Here is a 24,036-nt window from a genome sequence, read left to right as displayed (position 1 = left end):
CAATCAAAGTAAAGCTAGGTTAGCAAAATTATCATTTATTTTCTAATTTTTTATTCATTTTAAATTGCATTAATTAAAAATAAATCGTCTCCTCTTTCAACAGAGCAGCACACTCAGGATTCTTATTGGTTTTTGGCGTCCTCGTCTTCGTTCTTCTTCGACATAAGGTATGTCATGATGTAAAGCTAGGTTAGCAAAGTAATTAAACAATTATAATTTGTTTGAATTTGTAGATGGGAAAGTATAACCATCAGGTGATTGTGAGTGGACTCCCTTTTGGGAGTGCATTTACTTTGACGGTTCCTGGAGTTGGCAGTGGTGGAAAGCGTGGCGGTCGAGGGGGAGAAAAGCGTGGCGGTCGGGGAGGGCGTGTTGATGGGAACGGTAAGCGCAAATACAATAAATAAAGTTTGCCAGTTCTCATGTTTTTATTTGAATTTTATTGTAGAAAAGAAAAAGAAGAAACAAAGATGCTGGCGCTGCAAGGAGAAGGGCCACTACGGCAAGTAAGTGAATTTGTAATTTATCATTAATGTTTAATAATAAATTAATTTCTTCATAACTAATTTAATTTGCTTTGTTTTTCAGTGAGTGTAAATACTCGGAGGAAGAGGCTGCTGCCAAGAAGGCAGACTTTTCAAAGAAAAGAGAAGAACCAGCTGCTAAGTCTGCTGCTTTCAAGCCTCCATTTGCAGGGTGGAACCCTGGCTTCATAATGCCAACTCCACCCACCCACGTCAACAATAATGTTGATATGATGTAGTTTTTTTATTGTAGTTATTTTCTCGATTACGTTTTTGTAATAAATAAGTCATTTCCTAAATTCAGAAAAAATCAGCGTAAAGCTTCGCTCCATATTAGCATTATCCATTTTTTTCAGTCATTTTACACCGTTGCAAACTCCCATTTAAATCCTGCAAAATCAAAGGATAAGTAAAAGGACCCTCTACGTATGTACGTTTTATTCCATACTATTTAGCAGAACAGAGAATGTAACTTTACATCAATTCATATGATTTAAAGTATGCAATTGCTGTATGTATAGCGCTGCAAAAATCATCATTTAATAGAAACTCATTTTACCAGTTTAATTAGACAAAAACTAAAGCAATAAGGTGCTTGATACGGATCGCTATTTGTCACTACCTTCCGACAACAACTTACCGTATTGCGAGAATTGTATTGAAATCGTCGTTGTTGGAGGACATGTCAAACTCACCTAATTTTTTGCATGATAAAGTAAGGAATAAACTTTCACTGTAATTATGCATTTGTCATTATGAAGTAGGAAAACATTGGATTTCTCCCAAACTCACCCATGCGTCATCACACGCGGCTCTCTGATATGTTCGCAGCGTTCCGGAAAGCAGAGCTAGAAAAGAAGGATCAAGTTAGTTTCAGAGGGAAAACTCGTTATTATTTCCATACATACATATCTGTCCAATTGCTACACAGTTCAGGCAGACATTATAGTATAGCAGATTACTTATTAGTGAGAGTTTGTCCATTGGACTGTTTTTAGGCCGGATGAGAAATGAAAAGTGTCAGTGTCAGCAGAATGTGATGCATCACCTCATCCAAATTATAACGGCAAAAACACTCATCTTTCAGCCACTCCAACAACCACGAGTGCTGTGATGGTACATATTTAGCAGTCAGCCATAGTTTTACTGGTTGGTGGTATTTTGGAAGAACCAGTTTTTGCTGGTTTCGAATATTGAATACTACACTGCTCATCAACAGAAATTGATGTCATGACAGGATGAGTTTTTACCCTCTAAAGTTTCATCCGTGCTGTTTTTCCACATTTGAATTATTTTCCATTATATTTTTTTCAATAAGGGAAATACATATTTTCAAAGAGAAAGCAGCACGACTTTCACTCTTAATTTAATCCAACCAGGAAGCAGCAATATTTCGCGTGGGTGACCAAAACAAAATTGGAAATGCACATGTGCGAATATTTACCCTAAATCTCATTTATGAAACTAAAAAATTCAACACAACATCAAGACAAAGAATGAATCAGGCAGCCCACGGGTGAAAGAATGAATGAACTTTCGCCTCCCTCTCTAAAACATATTTGAAATTCTAATGTAGCTCATCCAACAAATTCCAATATTCCGGCCGAGTTCAGAACAACATTTCTCTACCAAACATACCTGCGGATATAAGACCACACCACATCCATCCACATACACCCCAACCGACACAGATACTACACGTACATATGTCTGTCGAGGCTTCCTTCCCTTAACAAAATGAAAATGAAGATGGAGACAAAATTGTACAAAACCTTGGAAAGGTGTGCTTCGTTCTTGTTACACAAGAAGACGAAAATTTCATTTCTCTTATTCAGTCAAACAGAATAACAATTTTTGGCTGGGTGAACCCCACACCGCAGGAGGATCTCATACCAATTCAACCATCAACCACCACCACCATCATCATCCTTTAGAGGAGAAGAAGAAGAAGTACAAGGTTAGGTAATGGTAGTAACAGTTTGAAGGCATTTAGAAGAGCACAGCAGCAGCAGGCGCTAGAACTTCAAGTTGCATCTCTCGTCGACTTTTTAGCCGTGGCGATGCCTGATCTGATAGCATTGCTTCTTCCTCTCTGGTTCAATCCGTTTTGAAAAGCTATCTTGTATCCACCCATGAAATAAATTATAGGACGTGCGTTGTCGGAGAAAAGATGGAAACCCGTTTTGCTGTGTGATTTGTGACCTCGTACATACATTGGTTGCATAACATAACAGGGCATGGAGTAAGTAGAGCATGCTTTCTCCAAGTGACAAGTATGTATGTAAAGGGGTGAAAGTAGCCATGGAATGCAAAATATTGTCGTACTTTATTCAAGTATTTAGAAAATGAGACACTTGCTAATACCAGTCAACCCGGTTTAACTCGGTATTTGTAAGCTGAAACTGTCGCAAAATTCAAAACTTTGTCAAAGGTGAATAAGAATCAAAGGAATTAGACAAGAGGCTGAAACGTCTCACTTGACTCTTATCCGGAGATGGATGTCACAAAGGGACACGGTTTTCATTTCATGAGCTCTAACCCAATTGGGACACTGGATGAGAACCTGTCGAACAATGTTCATTTCAGTTTCAAAATTAGATTTAGAGCAATATTATTTCAATTGAAGTACCCTTCAGTTCAACCTTCAAAACCTTTCATACGGTTAGAATAGGTCGAAGATAATCTCTTCATTATTTTTTTTTGACCGAGTAGGCGGACAGACAGTGGTAGTGACGGCATGAAAGATAAAACTCTTTACCCCCTTTCTTTCTGACGCACAAGGTGAAAGTGGAGTAAAAAAAAAAGATGTTAAAAAATCAATGTTATGCATTTTCAATTTCTGCCCTGAGAATGTATGATTTATGGATTGCAGTGGGTTTTCTCAGGGGGATAGATCGGCACAAAAAGGAATCAATTTGCGCTTCAAATATTATAAATAGAATGGAATGGAAAAATTGCACAGTAACCTAAATAGTGTTATTCACCGTGAAACACAATGGGTGACCAGAATGTATTGTAGTTACTCAGCCAAGCTTGCAAATTACCTACTCTTTTTTTATTGTTTAGTACCTATCTACTATACGTACGTAAGTATGCCTGCCATCAATCTATATATTATGCAGATATGTAGTTATGTATATATGTATGTGTAGCTGTTCATTTATTAGTAAAATTTACCTCGGGAAGATGAAAAGTTTTGCGAAATCACGTACAAAACGGGAGAGAAAGGAGGAAACAGGGAAATTATGAGTGTAGGAAGGAAGTTTTACATGAGATTACTTTTGAATAATGGCCTCCGTGTATCAACTAACTAACCAACGCTTATCGAAAGTGAAGGATGTAAGAGGAAGAGGAAGGACGAAGGTGGTCTTGACACAAAATGTGGGTAGTTTAGTTAGGTGGGTGGCAGGGTGGTTGGGTCTTTTATTCCATATCATCGTACTTTTGAGACTTATTTATGTATGTACATAGCTCCCAATATTAATATTGCATGCATACGTCATCGCGGAAAGACGTACACTAAAGATTCATCATTACACGAGCAGAAAACTATTTGTAAAGACTGAAATTGCCATAATTAGAAATCGTACTATGTTATGATGCAACCATCGTATCGTATCGTATCATTGAATTGAGTGGGTTGAAGGAATATCTAAAATAGGTACGCCATAGACACGATTCGTACATACTTTCACCCAAAGAAACAATTTCTTTGATGTTTAAATTCGTTTGAAGATTTGAAATTCGTATAAATGGAAGGAATTTTTGGTGTTGTGATTCTTCATCCAGCCAGGATTTCAATCTTTTCTGAGCGGAATGTGAGGATTACTGCATATCAACTCACTGACTGACTAGTGAAGACAACGGGGCTTGCACATTGACAGAACTCCGTTGGACTACATACCTACCAGCTCAACAAACACACATTTCTCATCATCTCGAGTCTTGATCAGGATGCTTTACGTTTTATTAGCCAAGCTTAGAAGAAGACCTACTGTCACATACCTACTTTTGCGGTGATGTCGATGTGCTCAACAAAATAAACTACTTTGTCCAAAACAAATCCTCTTACCTGTCCTGCGGTCTCTAAACCCACGTTATTTCTCACATTTCTCAGCAATGAGTGATGCCAGGATACAATACAAGGACACACTTTTGAGTGTTGGGGCTTATATATTCAGATCAGATCGCTTTAAATCTATGTTACACTTCGTGTCGTAAGATTTATATAAGGTTTCCTTTCTCGAAAATTCGGAGAAAATTGTGAAATTGTCACTCAGATCTTGTGAAGCATTTCTTGATCGTTTTATTTCCTTGGGGGAGCATCATCCCTGAAAAATTGGACTTATGCAAGAAGAAATTCTAGAATCTATGTAACGGCGATAGAATGCAACTTATTGTGGGATTAATTAATACTTATTTGCCGTTATGTGTAGTTATTTCTGCAGTAAGAAAATAGTCTACATCAATTGAACTTATCAAAGACGGAAGCCAAATAAAATCTAGTACAGCTACATACATGTTTCTCAATCCTATTCGTATATAGAAATGTTGACAATCATACGATAGAAACCGTATGTATTGCCTCACATACGTCCATGCACACATATGCATGTTTGGCAGATTACTGTTGTAGTCGACTGTGGTTTTGAGATTTGAAATGCCCTACATCATCTCACATACATTGTTCCATGGAGAAAAACCAAAAGAGTTGGAACTATTGCCAAACAGGGAGAGAGAGAAAGTTTTCACCAGTGAAGGTTGAGCCAGCCAAGTAACAAATGGGCAAGTAAATATCTTCCACACTCGAAATCAAGAGCAAAAAGGGTTCCTACATGAACATTCAACAACCCCACGACGACGACGACCACACCACAAGCGAGATATCTGGGTTACTGGGATCTCGTGTGTCTAAACTTTGGAGGAGAAAGCTTGTGGAGAGGATAAGGCGTGTGAAAATGAAGTGTAGTCTCAACTGCATGGAGAAAGTGTTGGGTGAACTATTTCCAACCACATTTGCCCAAAAAGAATCAGGCCATGGGTGAGTTTTGCTTTAAATTTCTCACTCCCCAGACTGCAGACTGCTTTCTCCTCCCTGTGTACGTATTGCTTGGGAATAAAGTTTAATTTTCATGACTTTCACAAACCAACCCAATTCAATCCGGTGGCGGAGATGAATTAGAAGGGTTGAAGCTAAGGCTGGGAGAAATTTGGGGAGAAGAAGGAGAGGCTTGACTGAAAGGGACGTCAGAAGACATTAGGCGCTACAATTATTGGAACGTTCATTCTCAATTTTCTTACTTTCTCTTTCTCAAAAGATCCCTAAAACGATTTAGGTTTACTACTCCTGAGGTTTATAAGAAAAAACTCTTGAATTCAACAGCGAGCAGATGATGATTTACCAAAGTTGAACTTCTTTCTCCAGTTATAGACCACTGATTACATACAAATTTTGCATACATGTACCGTACAGCGAAATTCATTATGCGAACTTGCTGAGCTATATAATTACTGTATTATTGCATAATTCTTGGTGGTGACGTATCCCATTTGAGCGATTCTAATTCTAAGCCTTTGACTCGACTCGAAATCTTCTAGATTCCAAGTGAAAGCAAATGAGCAAATGTCACTCCACTGATTTCAGTTTTTCTCCAGAAATGAATAATTACGCCAAAGTAAGGAACGTTAAGCATGAGGAAATCAATAAAAGTCACTCGCTAGCCAGTTTTCATTTAAGAAAATCCTTCCCTACATTGAATGGAATGAAATGAATGACGGCGATTTTATCCTGGAAAAAGAACAACCCATTCATTTATTCACATCCATCCACCCTTACGAAGAAGACCAAGGAATAGAGTAGTATGTCAAGAATGTTGATGTTGTTTACGTAACGGGCTGATGAGAATTGGGGCTGAAAGAAATTGTTTACTGCATCCTTGTTTGTTCCCACTTTGGTCTATAAGTCAAATGTCAGGCAATTTCAATGGTGGTATATAAATGGGTAATTGTTGCAAGATAAAGTTGGACTTTGATTTGGATGCTGATGTGTTTACGACTCTTTTTTTGGTTCATTCGAGAAGGGAAAAAACGGCAGGGGATTGAAAAATCGAAGTTGAGACAGATTCCAAGAGCTGCATAGTGCATGTGGTGATTTATACAAATAAACAAGTTTTCTACTACTGCAAAACACAGATTCCAGTCTAGGAAAGAACATTTGCAAACTTTCTCTTTCTGCATTTTCTGCAGTGGAGAAGGAACTTTCTCTTCGCCATGAATGGAACTTTCTCCCTCGAGCAACTACACTTTACTCGCTCTACCGAAAAAAGGGGAAACTGAAAAAGAGTCTGGAATCCCACATTTTCCAAGAGAGATCGAACCCACGACATGATCTAGTTTGTATATGTAGTAAATAGCATGTATTTTTCATCACCTATTTACATATGCACAAAAACCCCTATTGAACACTAGTACAACTACCAAATTAACCAGTATTTATTCTCCCCATGGGCTACACACTCCATAAAATAAACAACTGCTATGCACTTTTTGCAAACCGTTTAAAAACCAACTGCATGCATGTTGTAGACTGAAATAATAGACAATAATTCATTTTAACGGGTTTCGCAGAGTGGTAAAATGACGCGATGCGATGTAGATGTTTTCAGCAATCTGGCATTTACACGACTGCACGATTCACATTGCTGGGATAAGCCCAGCAATTTGTTGGAGATACGTCTAGTTAATGATGTTCACACCACCAATAATACATATTCCTGGTATGCATCCATGTTATGTTTGGCATGGATTTAAAGGTTGTTGAACAAGGATTCATCGCCAGAAAAATACCAAAGTATCTCATTTTCCATCATTATTACGGGAATATGTGTCCATTTAATTTTAAAAACTCACTCACTCACTCACCTAAACTACTCTTCCTGTAAATGAGGTGAATGTGGCTCTGATTCGTGATGGTGGAAGATGATGGTGTTGTTTGATCCGCAAAGACATAAATCCCACACCCACAAAAAACGAGGCGGAGAAGAATATAAAAAATTGTTGCATTTAAATAATAACAAGTTGTCATATGAAATGGGAAGAACGGTGATGAAGAAGATTTCACAAATCTCATCCTCGTGTTACTACTCGTCGATGAGGCAGCAGATGTCTGGAACATCTCAGCTCAGATTTTACAGTTACCCAGTGCAATCCAAACATTCACGAAACGCAACGTCAACTTTCACAGTCACAAAAATAAAATGGAGAATTTTCTTCACAGAATCTGGAAACATTATAAACCAAATCGAGCTGCTGAATAAGCCGATTTATAATTCGTATGAATGCACAAGTTTTTTTAGGCTTAAAAATTCTCACAATTTTTAAAACTCACTCCCTCACCCACAACTTTTCAGTCTGATCTGTAATTTCAGACTGTCTCGAAAACTTATCAATTCTTTCCATTAATAGCACAACGTGAAAAAGAGGTCTCTATCCATGTAGTAAGCTGTGTTTAAGCTGGGAAACCATGTTGATGATGAACACAGACCAATCCATTGATCTTGGTTTCGATTTTTGCATTAATACCGTTAAAAGCAATGGGAAACTGATACCTTGCGTCTCTCTGTCGTGGGGTACGATTACATGTACGTTTGGTTATTATGATGTGGTTTTCCATGCAACATAGTTAGTCCTATATGGGCAGAATTGTGGCCAACATAAAGAGAGCTGGCCTGGATGAAACCACTTAACCCAACAGAGAGCTTGTGAGTTGAAGGTATTTCATAATTGGGTATAAAATGAGATCGATTCACATCGATTAAATATTTACACAAGTAAGTGATGTTTTAAGTACCCGACGAACCACAAGCTCAGGTAGAAGCACTAGTTTTTCCAACTTTCCAGAAATGGATTTATACACTAAACAGATAATGTGTGGAGGCGAGCACGACAACGCCAATCAACGCGGCTGGTGAGAAGACCTTCTAAGAACCAACGTGGGAGATGATGTTGTATATGATAAATACCAAGAAATAAAATGAGAACCAGATTTTTGCGATTTTTGCACACTGCTACCATCAGCGAACCAATAAACTATCAGTCTTTTAAGTGGAACATGAATCCAATATTTCACTCTTAGAAGAATCGCGAGGGATGTTTTTTTTCGTCGCGTGCTAGCGATATCGAAAACGATAACGTGCTTCTCACTCGCGGTACGGTACAGTGTGAGATAGATTATGCTTGACTACCGCAAAAATTTGGCAGTGCTTTCCATTATCGTGTGAAAGAAAGAAGATGTCTGTCCTAAGTTTATGCATGGATATCCTTTCTGAAAAAAAAATCTAAAAATATGTACGAGCACACTCAAGTTAAGCCAACTTCACTGCCTACCTGGTTACTTACTTATTGAAGTCAAGTTGACTGACGACACACGAGATCACTTATGTAGTTAACTTATCTGTATAAGTGTGTACACTGGCAGGCAATAATATTGCGTGTTATTGCCCCATAAAGGTTAACTAGTCGGATAGGAAAGTTGCTTAAGAGGCATGGTTCTCATTTTCACTAAACTATTTTTTACTTTTTGAAGACATGGTAAAATCAGTGACTTGTTAATAAATTGAGATTTATTCGCGAGATGTGATTGTGGAAATGGATGTGGTGTTTTAAAATGTGCAAATCAAGGTATTGCTCCACTTATGCACATTAATTCACGACCATGTGCTTCATTTTAGGTTCAGAACGTAGGCAGAGGTGCTAATTACAATGTTTAGAATACCATGCCAAAAGTAATGTGAGCTGTTCATAAATTTACTTTTTGTAAACCTATATTTTGTTAGCATGACGTGTCTCGTATGAAGGAATGGTTTACAAAAAATGCACAGTTTCCGACAACGCATAGTTTACAACAACTCGAGTTCGAGCTTCGAGACCATATTTGATGGAAACCAACTATGCTTTCGTTCTATCATTTTCATGCGAGTAAGTAGAATAGCGAGCGAGTTTCTTATTTTATTTAGAAGAAGACGAAGGAAACCCACACCATAACTGCGCTGACATTTTATGACATCGTGAAAACTGCAATTTATGGTTTACTTGTTCACAATTGTTTACAGCCATTTCCTGTTAAAATTTGAACTCTGAACTGGTAAACAACTGGTCTAGGAAATATTTACTTTAAAGGATCGTAAAACTGAGAAATGCACACCACCACTTGTACTTACAACGCCGGGTGTCAGAAATAGAATAGATTTTTTTTACGTCTGCTGGGTAATAAAGGATTGACCAAAAATTCCGTGTACAATTTTATTACGAAGGAAAAAAAGAGGAGTGTCAGGATAGGAGAGAAACCACGAGAATTCAAAAGGAAGAAGGATGATAATGGAATTAGCATAAAGCTTCCGTAACGAAAATGCTTCCGTAAACGGTTCAAGAAATTAGATTGATGTCCAACGCCAAAAATAGGTTCAAATTAACCATTACGTCTTTCTTTCTTTTCGACTTGTCTCATCATCATCCATCGCTATTAGGCCTTTTTTGGGATTTCGAACAATTTGACTCCATCAAGAAGGAACAAGATCAGAGAGATGGATGCCGATGCCTGGAGAAGATAATGCATACGTACAAACTCTTCTTCTGCCGCACTATTTCGGAGAATGATCTAGTTATCAAACATGGGAAACGCCCATCATCATCGTTGCATTACACGTAGAAAACAACATCCATCTATATCCTATGGGATTTTAGTGCATACAGTAAAAGCGTATAAAAGTTTTACAAAAATATTGTTTCCCTCTCGTCATCCAAGCTACAGCAACACAATTGTTTCTTCTCATTTTAGTGTATGCGTGACTGAGACAATCCAACGAGAGAACAACGTTTTCCGTTTATAGGGAAATTACTAGACTGGTCCGTCTCTGGCTGAAGCAAACCAAGTCGTGTGTGCTAATGTAATTTGATGGTGGTGGATTGTAAAAAAGGGTGTGGTCCTCCAGGTCGCCTGATGATAATTCCGGAAACATGAAATGCTCCGTAGAGAGAACGAGAGTTCATTAAGACAAAAGACAAATTGTTCGTGGGTTTGGTAGATATGCAACTTTGCATATTTAGTTTATTGTATAAAGGTAAAAAAAATCTACCCGAGAAAACGACTAGTATTCTTCATATAACAGTTTAAGTATAGAAAATAAATATCACAAAATATCACAGATGTGTTGTTAAAAAAAACGGTCAGTTAATTGCGACGTCGTGTCATCTTGGAATGTCATATTTCCCTTATGTTGATGTCGGGTGTTGAGATTCGTAGCATGGACATTGCGACCTATAATCAGTACACATATTCACAAATTAGACATGTATTATTATTGATTAGTTTTATAATTACAGGCGAAGATAGTTATTATAAATTTTAAGCTTTTAGTTCCATAGATTTTTTTTTCTTTTGAATCATTTTTTAAAAGATGAGGGTGTAATTTCCAGTTTGTCGTTTGTAAAATTTAATAGATGCAAAAGCTTTCACTTTTCCAAAATACACGTGAAAACTGTGCTTTCAGAAAAAAACTTTAGACACAATAAAACTCAGAAACAAGTTCTTTTCAGACGCATTCAAACTGTTTCAATAAAGAGATGACTTGGATATTTTAATTAGGCAACAGTTCGCCCATACGATTATCCAAGAGAACTTTAATAACTTCATTATGATGGTGATGATACCGGTTTTTAAAAAAACAATTAGTATATTTACCTTGTTAATACATCCAATCTGGATAATTCTTGATAATTTTCAAACACCAGCTAATCATCGTCGCTCTTTCAGAGGTTCAGCTTTTGGTTTACAGTAAAAAAGTTGCAAAATTCGTCGTTGTTTTTTATGAAACCATTTACCAGAAATACTTCATCAATTTCATATTACCATCATCGCAATCAATCATAGACCTCGCATCAATATTTTGATAATGACAATACTTAGACATCAGATAATAGTTTCAAAGTGTCGTTTTCAAAGCAAAGATGAGTTTAGTATACTTAAAGTATACATAATTTTTCAGAGCTGGTAGTGCCAACAATGCATGCACAATACAAATTTTAATATTTGTGGAAATATCAATTCAAAGTATTTTTAGAAACTGTTTGTGAGAGTAGAAAACTTGAAAATAGTTTTGGTGCTAAAAAATGTTCACTCAACATCTAATTGTTAAAGCTGAAGTAATAAAGCTCTATTAAGAATAGCAAAAGCAATATCAACCAACATGTAGTTCATTCATAATATTTGAGGTTCGTTCAAACCTAACAGACAAAAATTTCAAAATTACGAAATCCAATAATATTAGAAGATGAAGCAATACATTTTTAACACAAACAGTTTCATGCCCGGCATTTAGTTAGCATAGAGAGATAAGATTTTGCGTTAATATTGATAATCATCATATCGACACGGGTTAATAGGAATGCGCTCAACAATGTCCTCTTTGAAAGTCTTGAAATTCGAGCGTTGATAACGGTAATGCATCGGGTTGGGGGCCCTGGTATGGGGGTCGGGGTCACGAAGAATTCTGTGAATTTCATCATTTTCCGGGCTAGATGACTCCCAAGGTAGTGGCGGAGATTGTAATGGTTCCAAATATTCAAAATCACGGCAATAATATGGATCCTGGTCGCGACAATTTTTTTTCCTGGGACGACGCTGAAAAATTTGGTCCTCATTTTCTGTTTGGATTTCGAAACGATTCGGGAACTTGAAGCTCTCATCAAAACGAGCCTGTCAAAAATGTAAAAATATGTGGAGATCGTATGTCTGTTCCCATTTCCAGCGCACCAGCATGTTCGTCTTATGTATGGCCATAGGCTGTGAAGGGCATATCCAGGAATTGTCCCGTGGAAAATAGCACCAGAACGCATATGTTCAAAAACACGCCAAACCATATTTGTGAAATGTGTGACATACAATTCTGTACAAGTCACAGAAAATGACTAAAACTGATGATGCGAAGAAATTTCTATGCAGATAAAATTTTTACTTCCCAAAAATGAGTCAATTCGATTCATGTATCAAATTACGCCATTATATTGATTGTTGAGTAACCTTATTACGCATATGTATGTAAAAGTTGATTTGTTTGTAGTTATCGCACCATTATTCACACAGATTCAGCTATCGAGATTGTAACAATTAACAATTTCTACCATGATGTCATACAATTCTCCAGCACAAAATGCAAAATATATATCACAAGGACAACACCCGTCCGTACCCTAATTTTAGTACTGCATAGATAATTAGGTACACATACCAGACAAATGAAACGTGATACTGCAGCATACACTGATTATTCATCAGTATTTTCTCAGCACGATTTTATTCCTCTGTAATGTACATACATTCGTACTACAGTCAGGAATTAAAACTTTGATCATAGCATTAACAGACTAGTCGTCTCCAGCAAGTTCAATAGTACACCACCTTTGATTCGATACTCTTTTTAAAGAGCAGAATGCTGTTGCAATTTCTCAGTTTGCGAACACCCACATTCAACACTTGTCCTGATTCACCAACCAGTAAAACCACAGAGGGAGATAAGACAGAAAAGATCGCACTCTTGCAACCTTGAAGGTTACCAATTATTAATAAGCTCTTCAACCTCTCACCACAAGACTAAAAACTAGAATAAACTGAACAACCAAACAGGATGAAAGAAATGAAGAATCACCAATGTTTGTTCATGAGAAGGAAAGGAGTACCATGAATGCAGTTTTTACAGCAAATAGACCTTGCTCAATCAGGGTGCAAATCCATAGTGCAAACTCATTGGTTATTTCGTAATCTACAATGATTGTGCACAGGTAGCATTCTTTGTTATCATGGTTTGAACGATGAAACATAAATTATTAATGAGAATTTATTTAGTAAAATACTGTAATACAAATTAATAAATTGTAGATTAATGTCTTCAATGTAGCTAGCAGGATGTACGAGTTAATTGCCAAATATGTTTTACATTTGGTATTAAAGCAATCCGTATACTTATCTTTTATAGAATTTTGCTGTGCAATGCTACTTAATAAAATGGATAAGGATTAAGTGTTGGACTGACCTAAGTTATCCGCGAAGGAAAAATGCGCAGCAGCGATATGTAAAAGTAGCACGGATAATCCATAACGCCAGATTTTCATCCTTCAGATTAGGTACAAGATATTAAAATTAATTATAATATAGGAAACGCAGAAACTGCACTTTTATCCAGCAGAGTTCTGTTCACTCATTTTGCCAAACTCAGTCGTCGCAGTTATAATCTCGTATTGTAAAAAAAATCAACGAGACGAGACTGCTGTCACATGTATTCAATGGTCCAATGAACCATAACCGAAATGATATTTCCATCCAGCAAAACTGTATAAACAGGCAAAAGCACTTTTGTATCACTCTCCTTATTATACAAACCCGTAGAGCACACAACAAACAGGATCAACCCAATTCAGGCGAGAACTTTAACAGCACATAGTCATGGAAAAAGTCAACCCAATATAATCTTTACATTGGAATGAAAACAAGAACACCCGATGTTTCACTTGGGGGAGCATAAACGTGACTGACTGAAGACAAAATGCATCCACGTAAGTCCAACTGAAACTGAAGTAAAACTTAACAACCCCTAAAGCTTATTCGCAACAGCATCAGCATCAAAGTTGTTGGACTCGTATACATTCTCAAGCTGAACGCTGAATACCAATACCACCGAACTAACCCTTTATGGATGTGAACCTTTACATGGATGTGTGAATAAATGACCACCACGCACACACCATCCAATCTAATCAAGAGATCGATCAATATTATAAATTAGCATTTGAATACAATGCTCGCCCCATTTACTTAGTCACTGTCACAAGAAATTATGTTTAATATGGGCAATAAGGAGACGAACTTAAGATTAAGAAAGGCACCATTGACACTGATGACCAGTTATTCGCAGCAAACAGAGATCAACAACGTAAGGATACTCTCTCCTTATAGATACTAGTACCAATAATAAAACCAATATTTAGATAGACCAACAAGCATTACTTCTCCATAGTAGATATAGCCTTATCTTAAGTGTGAATAATGGTTGCGATTTTTCATACAAATGTCATTACTTTAAAGTAATTCCTAGAAGATGCCAACTAACTGGCCAAACAGATAAAGAATCAGTTGAATAAGTTATGCTTAGGAAGTTAGATTAATATGCCTCCAGTTCCAACAGCTTTGTATTATGTTTGCTGTAACAATAAATCTTGTCAAAATTAAGGACACACGTTTCCAAACAAGAATCAGAGATGAAACCCAGAAAAAACTAGTTTTAATTATAAAAATTAATCAATTACAACATGGTTCTACACTTACGATTCTAAATATTTAATATATAATGGTAAATATATCAATGCATAATGTTATATATTAAGTGGCTGAAATACGATATTCCAAGTTTTAATACCAGATCTTGTACAAAAAATCATTAGAATGCCCAAATATACGGATCTGGTCTATCTATTAAAATTGTGAATCAAAAAAGGACGAACGAGTAGCTAAGTTTGTTCTAATTTAATCACGTTATGAATAATATTGTTTGAGATACGGTAAGGAATATCTTGTCTAAAAGAATCTGCTAGATTATTTATACGAACTTCCTTTCCAAGATTCCAAGATGTCGTAAAAACTATAAGGATGAATATTTTGCATTATTTAATTCTGAACAAAAAATATTTAACGATCATCAAAAACCTTACAGAAAATTTCAACCGACTCTCAACTTCAAGCCACGCAAAAATAGGAAAATGGGAAAAATGTTCATAAACATTACTATCTTATATTTTATAAATCCTAATATTCAAAAGATTATTAGCTAATTGACAACGACATTATTCACTGGTCTGCATGCTGTTATCGAGAGGATACCCTCATTATTTTATATATTTTTATATTATAAAAAAGATTCAAATCCAATAAAACATGGATGCAATACAATTCTAGAATTGCAAGTCTTTTAACGCCGTCCACCACGTCCCCCTCTAAAACCACCTCCTCTGCCTCCACCGCCACCGCGAGGACCACCACGGGGGCCACCCATGCCTCCACGAGGTGGACCTCCAGATCCCATAAAACGTCCATCTCGTTGATCATTTTGACGAATTGCTGATGGTTGGCCAAAGTTGCCTGACATTTGGTTAAAACCAAACGGTCCAATTTCCTGTATGAGGCAAGTGAATTGAACAATACATTCAAACATTTATTAAGATATTATTTTCCCCAAACAATTTGTTTCAAACTCGTGAAATTATTTCCATGATCCTACCTATGGAGTCGGGAGTACTAGTAGCCAAAGCATATACAAGAACAATTCATTGACTCGACTTGTCGGTACATACATAATTTGCCAAAACCCGTAAGTTTTAAGTGTGTCATTCCAGCTTTATCTCCACGCAATACGAAAAGTGTTCGCATTTGTAAATACTTAAATATACTTTGCGATACTTGAAGTCTTCTGAGATAAGTGATAATTCTGGTATAAATATGAGAAATTTATCAATCAGTTATTTTGAAATCCATATTAGCATTCTTTATGCATTATTGTAATGCGTCAAATACAACGTCTTCAAATGTTAAAATACATTTTTATCCGCAAGGCCTAACAAAAACGAACGTATTTTTTTATGAGCAAACTTATGTCTACTTAATTGAGTCATTCGCCAAAATGTTGTAGTAACAAGTGCAGTTATGGTTTTTGGTCCATTTATATATTCAAGTGCCTACCATCTTTATAAAAACAAGCACGAAGCACTAGCCAACGTTTCATAACTAATATTGATAAAATAGGTCGTGTTTTCAATTCAAATATAATATATATTTCGCGAATTTAGTTTTCCTGCAATTCATTTTTTGTAAGACAGAATTCAGTATAATTGGACGTAAAATGTTGTAATTTGCGAGAAAATATGGTTTCAAGATGTTGTGGCTTAGTTTTGCCACTTTAATAAAATTCGAAGCCGACAAGTCTCGAGGTCCAAAATAAATCATTCTCCCGACTCCAACTTTGAAATTCTAACCGATTTGGAAATAATAATGTAACGGTTATACCATTAGCGCGTAACATTGCTTTTGTAAGTATCATGTAAAATGTCGAATGACATTTTCAAAATGCAAGCGAATCTTACTGAATTTAACAACTAAAAGACACATACCCAAGTTGGGCCACCAGTGCTCATCTCTTCCTCTCCAGGTTGCAAGTGTTGCATTAATCCTTGTGGTGGCATTGGAGGAGGTGCCAATGCTCCAGAGTTTGATTGACCTAATAAAAGTAAACAAATTCCAGTAAGTAACTATTTTTATCTTGTACAAAATACAAAAATTACTGAATTGCAAACCCAATACGCCATATCAGAACAAAAAAAGCAGCCATAGGAAATTGTATCATATAGATATCAAACGGTAATTCCGAAATTCTCATCATGTAAATTGGCACCAGCACACATCACAACAGATTAAGTAAGTAATTTTGCTGTAACTACTACTAGTTGACTTTTCAGTAAGTTAAGTAAGAAATGTGTACGTAAATAATATTAGAAAACGAAAAGAGGCAAACGCACTGTCAAACAGATTAAAGCTCAAACCTCCTCCATTTTCGGTATCCATCTGATTCATTCCGCCGTCTGTAATGGGTCCACCCCCACCGCCACTACCACCCATTCCATTTTGGTTAAAACCACCATTATTTCCTCCGCCGAATCCTCCTCCTCGTGACTCCCATCGTAGCTTCTGCTGTTCATGGTCGATTTCACGTTGACGAAGTTCTGTTAATGATAAGTACATACTTATTTGTAAATATTCGTTTAAACAATCGGAGAATAAATAATAAACACTCGAATTCAACTTACGTTGCCTCAACATTTCTGTCTCATAATCGTAACGAGCCATTTCCATTTGAGTTTGCAATTTCTCAATCGCTCCGACCATTTCGACCTTCAAAGCCTTTTCTTTCTCCTGGAATTCTTGCACGAGAGCCTTCCACTTGGTTCCATATTCCTGTTCAAAAGATCCCTCCTCTGCTATTCTTGGACCCATCTAAATAAAATTAACAATTGTTAAACTCTATTTGCACAAAATTTAACTTATAAAGAATTCATTGGAAGAGGTGTCAGAAACTTTATAAAAAGCAGCCATAAGAAGTTTGTTTCATTAAATTCAAACGGTAATTCCGTGATATCATCATGAGTAACCACGAAATTAGTGGTAGTAGAAACTAAGATAAAACTTGTTGAGTACGGATGACTTACTTCTCTCGATTTGTAGTAAACGAGTTCCCGATCCTTTCCATATTCACGTTTGTTCAGATTCCCTTCCAAAAGTCCTTCATCGACTTTCGGATTCCGGAACATGATAATACAATAATAATTTATAATATTTATATATTTTCACAGAGGGGAGTTCTTAACGAAATAACGTTCGAATATTCTCCACATCCCTTTGTTCTTCTCTCTCCAACTCCTCCACCTCATCATTCACTTCCTCCTCTCCTTCTTTTGGCAATTCTACTCGTGTTACGTTGCTATCATCAATGTGGACAAGTCCCCGGAACCAAAAATCTTCCACCCCCAAACTATTCAGCACCTTCTCGGAAAGGAAGTGCTGACTTTCACAACCTAAAGTTGTACAAATCGGTCCTCGGTTTTGGAATGCGGTGAGATTAATGAGTTGTTTTTCCTCTTCTTCTGATAAATCAGCCAAAGGGTCTTTCGATGAATTAATCCATCCAGGAACAAATTTCAGGCCGTCAGGTTGATTAGCAGCCCCTCGTTTCATACACAAGTAAGACTGCAGTGAACTTTCTCGTCTTGCGGTTTGACTTTCACTGTCACATTCAATCGTATATACTGTAAAACAGGCGTGCGTTTTGGCTAATAATTTTTTTCCGATGCTCGAAAATTGAGACAGAATTGCGTGACTGTGATAACGACTAGCTCTTGATCTATTGCACTTTCCTATATACAATAACAACTCCCTCCACTTTCCTTGTGCGTCTTTCTCCTTGTCAATTTTAGCAATATATTCTGTTATCGAGAAGTTCTCTGTGATATCTTCGATGGGAATGCATAAAACAAAGTAGACGAACCACTTTCGAGGTATGAATCTAGTACCACGAATAATGTTAATGTCACTCTTCACTCGCAATGCAGCAGGATCTTGAGAATTGAGGGGGGATTGACTGTCTATGAGTGTGAACTTTGCACCACATTTCAATGAATCAGATAAATGATTGTCTAAACCACCTATTCGTTTGAAACCAGCACCACAAACGTTGCATTCGAAAGGTCGGGACTCATTATGAACTAAGCTATGTTGTTGTAAATAATCATGTCGGTTGAATGAAGCACCACAGTTTGGAAAGTCACAAATAAATTGTCGTTCATTAATATGGCTCAATTGATGTCGTTCTAAATGATCATGTCGGTTGAATGAAGCACCACATTCTGGGAAGTCACAAATAAACTGTCGTTCAGTTTCATGGTTTAATTTATGTTGTTCTAAAACATTTTTGTAATTGAATGAAGCACCACATTCTGGGAAGTCACAAATAAACTGTCGTTCATTAATATGGCTCAACTTATGACGTCGTAATTCATCTGCGGTTCTAAATGACTTTTCACACCCCTCAACATCACAACAGAATGTGTTTTCAGAATGGACTTTATTTATATGGGCATTTAGTTGCCATTGTTTATCAAAACTACTTGTACACAATGAACACTTATAATCTTTATCAACTTTAATTTTCTTACTTGAAGACGCCATCAAAATAATTAATGTAATAACGACAGTAGAGCAGCGTGACTTATGGTGACTGACGAACGGAGAAAAGTTGGAGAGAGATGATGTTCGATAAATTGCGGGATTAGAGGGGCATAGTGAGAAAAAAGAATAAAAATCTTACACTCGTACATGTCGGCCATGTCCGTAATAACGGGTCGCAGTTCTGACGTGATAAAGTAACATTTGTCATTGCAGAACTTGTGGGCAGCCAAGGCATTGTTTTTCCGGGTGAATTCAACAAATCCTTCACCAATGGATTTTCCCTTCTCGTCAACAAATACGAGGGCTCGTTCAATCTGATTAAACATAGAAAAAAAAAACTTATTAATTAAAGTTCTCATATCGTGTTAACTATGATCTATGGTGAGACTCGTTATTGTCAGTAACTTAAAAAAGCAGCCAATAGAATACGTATCATGTAGATCAAACGGTAATTCCGTGGTTTCATCATGAGTAGATTAAATATATGTAACGTAACCAAAAAAGTTTAAATAGTTAAACTCACATCTCCAAAAACGCTGAATGCCAATTCAAGCAATTCGTTGCTGACCATGGGAGACAAATTTTTGACCTTGACTCGAACAGTGGCTGGCGCAAATCTCACTTTGATGGGTCGGTTTTTCAGTTGCTTTTGATCTAATTCCGCTCGTGCCCTTTCAGCATTGGTTCGAAAATCCTGCATACCAAATTAAATATTATTAGTATTAGTATTAAGTAAATTAATAGTACTTTCTGTAAATAAATCAGATCTGAAACACTTACAAGTTTGAGAAAAGCAAAGTTCTTTTCTCGATTTAAAAACACTTCATCAATTTCGCCAAAGGGGATGAACAACTCCTTAATGTCACTTTCTGTCACTTCATTTGAAATATTTCCAATATACAACCTGGTGTTGGCTGCAAACTTTTTACTTTCAAACTGAAATATAAAAATGACAAATATTTAAATTTGTTCTATGTACGTATAAAAACAAAATATGGGATAAGGATTTTACCTTTTTAGGGGGAAGATCAGCAGTGGGTCCAGCAACGCCACGAAGTTTGTCCATAACTCTGTGTTCAGGATTCATCGGTCCTCCCATTCGTGGCTTCTTATTCATAGGTCCGTCATAACCTCCATCATTGTTATGATGAAATGGTCGTCGTTCAACTCGATCTTGATTATTTCCCCCACCCCCACCTCCGCCGCCGCCGCCGCCGCCGCCGCCGCCGCCGCCGCGACCACCACCGAAGAAACCTCGACCTGGCCCAGCTCCTCCTCCCCCTAAACAAATAAATACAACACCGTTTATTTTACTAAATGTAAGCTAAGATGATACACAATATTAACGGTCAAAATAACAGTATAAAACTTACGTTGTCGTCTCCCTCTTCCACCACCCCCACCGCGATTCATCTGAGGTCCACCACCACCACCCCCACCACCCGTACTCGGAGTACTGTTTGGTTTCAAATCGACTTCCATCTTGGGCTCCACTTTAACTGGGGCTGCCGTCATTTAAATAACTGAATAATTTGGAGTTTCAAGTAGAAACTTTTGAGATCAACAATAAATAATTAAATACTCGATTTGATTCAAGATTCTATCCAATTACTCGACTCAGTACTGGACACTCAGCTACAAATTAATAGTGTTTATTAAATTTAACGTATAAATTAAAATTGTTTTATTTTCTCCGAGTGATTGAACTTGAATCGAGGAGTGAGCAGGCAGGGAGTGAGTAATAAGAATGCCAAAAAGAATGGAAGACGTGGAGTCGGAAAGTATAAAAGCGGAAGGTGGCGCACGACACTGTTCCATGAAAATAATTGCGTCTCAACGTGCCTCAACTTTCACTTTTACTTTTCATGGAAAAAATCGTGCTTTCTCCTCCAAACAAATAATTTATGCGAGAAGAGAAGATTCCCAATTTCACTACAGTCTCAACTTTTATTTATTCATTTTGGAGTTGCACAATTCCCTTCTGTTAAAAGTAGCAAACATGTAACAAGTTGTTTTTTTAATGGTTTTACGTCACGTCCACTTATTTTTATGCATGTATTTATGACACATACGTATGTATTTTAAGTTTAGCTTAAACTACTGGATTTTCTCTGTATGAGGTATAATTTTATCATTAATTACTTGGTGTTTGGTTGTTGTTGGTTAAGACTATTGACTCGTAATAATTAGTTTGGTTAAGTTGGGTAATCATCATGGCGTACGTTAATTAAAATGCTAATAAAAATGAGCTAGATTGGAACTCATTTCGCTGATAATACGAAATTTGTTGTTTACAAAATTATGTTAGAATAAGTAGTATTACTTTTTAAATGGCTGCTTTTGGTGGTTTCTGATGGCTGATGGCCTTGCTTACTTATACAACTTGACAATGAAGGCTAAAAATTAAAAGCAAGGACACTATTTGTAGTAAATAATTGTTTTCAGTTTCTAATTTTCTAAAGATATAAAATTCTACATTGATGAATTACATGGAACAGAACAGTAGAGCACAATTTGTTTACTGCTATCAAATATTAACCGTTAGGAACTGGAAGCAATGGTTGATTGATAAAAATTTTTGTACGTCAGCATCGCCCAAAAGATTTGGACATTTCCCTTTATATAGACAGTCGGTGGTTGCATATACATGATTGTTGATATTATACAGTTCAAGAGGAGTGTTCCTTCTCCTTATTATAAGTAGGTTTTGATATGGATTTGACATGTCAATTACTTCCAAAAAGTCCCTGCTACACACTTCTACCTACCTACACAATACCTGTTAATAACATAATATTGCTTTCACGTATGTATGTATAATTCATTGGATAGTTAATAGGATAGACTACAGTAATTAGTTTGGTAAAGATAAATTCAAGAGCGTTTTTCTACAAACGTAATAATATGTATAGTATTCTTGTACCATGTAAAAAAATATAAGGCTGATGATGATCATGATTACTTACTATGTAGGTGTATGACATATTACTACGTATGAAAAGTATGAGAGAATTCTTAACGACAATTAATAATGGGATGAACACGGGTAGAAATTCTTTAACACTGAAGAATATAAATAGGTACATAAAAGTTAATAATTGCCTTTGTTAGTTATTCAATGTGCTGTAGATTGGAAATATATATGTTTCATCATCAAGTAGTATATAATTTTAGACCGTGATGATTGCGGTATTGCTGCACAAAAAGACGAAGACAACCGACTAACACGACAGACGTGCTATAATAATATATGCACAACTAATTACATATAAACTTTTTGCATCGATAACTTCGATGTATATGAACACGATATAATAATGTAAGTGTTGATGCACCTTTCTCAACTACACATGTTACTAAAATTATTCAACAGAGGTAATAGTAATTTGTTTGCTAAAGTATTTAAAAAATGAATAACTCTAATCATAATTAATTTCACCGGTGTGCGATTGAGTCATAACTCTAAAAGTACATTAATAATTTATGCACTTACACACCACTTTCAGTTTGGCTTCCATACACTATTGAATATGTATGTATGTACAACAAAGACGATCATCGAGAGTATAAAATTCACAAATATTTAGGAAGACTCATTCAGAGTCTAGTTAATACCCGCAAGGTCAGTTATTAGGTTATGTTAGAAAGGTAACAATAATTAATAGAAAAGGTACTGTATTCTTTTACAGCCAATCACAAACAAAGTTATTGACTGTATGTAATAATATGTAATAAATACTAAGATAACAAATCTCCAAAATTAGTTTTTATCATCAATGATTTGGCCGCTCGTCATAACTTGATCGTTGCTTGAGGTAGTCCTGTTCAGGAGAATCTTCGTGTTCGTCATCCGTCATTGTTTGAACCAATTCACCAACAGCTTTCCCTAAGTCTGATGTCCCTGGAAAACACATTTAATTTTATTATTATTTACAAACACTACATTTTAAAAGTTGACCAACAGTTTTTAATAACTATATGTTCGTACTCGCAAGGAGTTCTTCAACACTGGCCGTGGCAGAATTATAACCAGGCGTGGGTGGAGGAGGTCTGTCATCCGTTGTGCTAGTAGGAGCAGGTGGTGCTTGCCATTGACCTATATACACAAGAGATTGACGTTAAGAAAATAATTTTTTGATATTTAGCATGATTTATTTAATCCAAAAAAGAGTTTTAAAAACACACAATTTTTTAAACACATAATAATCAGTTCAGTAAATTTATGCAACGGCTGCACTTACTCGCAACACCCTCATGATGTCCGTGACCATTGGCCCTCTGAGGAAGAGGGGAATCAATGGCGAGTTCTGCTGCCACGACCGACTTGCTTTGTAGCGTTCCTGTCTTTGACGGAGAATTTGGTTTCGGTTCATCTAAAAGTTGTCTGAGCCGTTGTAATTGAGCTTCAAGCTGAAAAACAGAAACACCAGGTAAACTAAAACGGGTCTAGTCGACATCTTAGCATTCGCAATCAATGCTATGTAATTATTAAGAATTAATAATTTGTTTTTGAAATAATCTGAAACGTGTTGAGGCGTGTACCGACATGTTTCAGACCATTTTTCTAAGAACTTACCCGATTATTGTGATCCTCCAAAATTTGCATTCTAGATTCCAGCCTGTTTTTGTGTTGTCTCAAAAGGCGAGCTGTGTAGAAATATGTAAATAAGAAATTGACAACAATAATTTAAATTA

At 36.5% G+C, this 24,036-nt stretch overlaps 3 protein-coding genes and 1 long non-coding RNA gene across 15 annotated transcripts in view; all 4 read right to left on the bottom strand.

Annotated features, from left to right (window-relative positions):
- Positions 1-777: 777 nt before the first annotated feature.
- On the bottom strand, positions 778-21,094 carry LOC110859915 (protein no-on-transient A). Of its 8 annotated transcripts, XM_035859923.1 has the most exons (12): positions 20,715-21,094; positions 20,354-20,622; positions 20,122-20,277; positions 19,865-20,035; positions 19,481-19,655; positions 17,826-17,908; positions 17,427-17,613; positions 17,139-17,342; positions 16,734-16,840; positions 1,317-1,372; positions 1,165-1,219; positions 778-914 (listed from the first exon to the last, which is right to left on the bottom strand). In XM_035859923.1, the coding sequence occupies exons 1-11, from the start codon at positions 20,854-20,856 to the stop codon at positions 1,216-1,218; spliced, it is 1,554 nt and encodes a 517-aa protein (XP_035715816.1). In that variant the 5' UTR covers positions 20,857-21,094; the 3' UTR covers positions 778-914; positions 1,165-1,215. The 8 variants fall into 8 exon arrangements, with proteins under 8 accessions (XP_035715816.1, XP_035715815.1, XP_035715813.1 ...); XM_035859922.1 differs by having other exon boundaries at positions 801-1,219; XM_035859920.1 differs by lacking the exons at positions 778-914; positions 1,165-1,219; positions 1,317-1,372 and adding exons at positions 10,591-10,839; positions 13,610-15,742.
- On the bottom strand, positions 2,429-7,540 carry LOC118438958. The gene is made up of 3 exons (XR_004837164.1): positions 7,446-7,540; positions 3,002-3,087; positions 2,429-2,926 (listed from the first exon to the last, which is right to left on the bottom strand). It is a non-coding gene; the product is annotated as an uncharacterized LOC118438958 (long non-coding RNA).
- Positions 17,906-19,468, bottom strand: LOC110859917. Its single transcript, XM_022108950.2, has one exon. The coding sequence runs from the start codon at positions 19,339-19,341 to the stop codon at positions 17,980-17,982; it is 1,362 nt and encodes a 453-aa protein (XP_021964642.1). The 5' UTR covers positions 19,342-19,468; the 3' UTR covers positions 17,906-17,979.
- A 167-nt stretch (positions 21,095-21,261) lies between the features above and the next one.
- LOC110859975 (dystrophin) overlaps positions 21,262-24,036 on the bottom strand; it is a 57,419-nt gene continuing 54,644 nt past the window's right edge. For all 5 annotated transcript variants that reach the window (XM_022109015.2, XM_035859916.1, XM_035859917.1 and 2 more), the window contains 4 exons: positions 23,918-23,988; positions 23,583-23,751; positions 23,330-23,437; positions 21,262-23,242 (listed from right to left, as the gene is read on the bottom strand). In XM_022109015.2, the coding sequence (XP_021964707.1) occupies positions 23,115-23,242; positions 23,330-23,437; positions 23,583-23,751; positions 23,918-23,988 (476 nt within the window). In that variant the 3' untranslated portion in view covers positions 21,262-23,114. The remainder of the gene's footprint in view (positions 23,243-23,329; positions 23,438-23,582; positions 23,752-23,917; positions 23,989-24,036) is intronic.

This window comes from Folsomia candida, unplaced genomic scaffold (assembly GCF_002217175.1).
Source record: "Folsomia candida strain VU population unplaced genomic scaffold, ASM221717v1 Fcan01_Sc028, whole genome shotgun sequence".
NCBI classification, from domain to species: domain Eukaryota; kingdom Metazoa; phylum Arthropoda; class Collembola; order Entomobryomorpha; family Isotomidae; genus Folsomia; species Folsomia candida.
The sequence above is the reverse complement of the archived record's forward strand: the minus strand, read 5'-3'. Positions and strand labels throughout refer to the sequence as shown.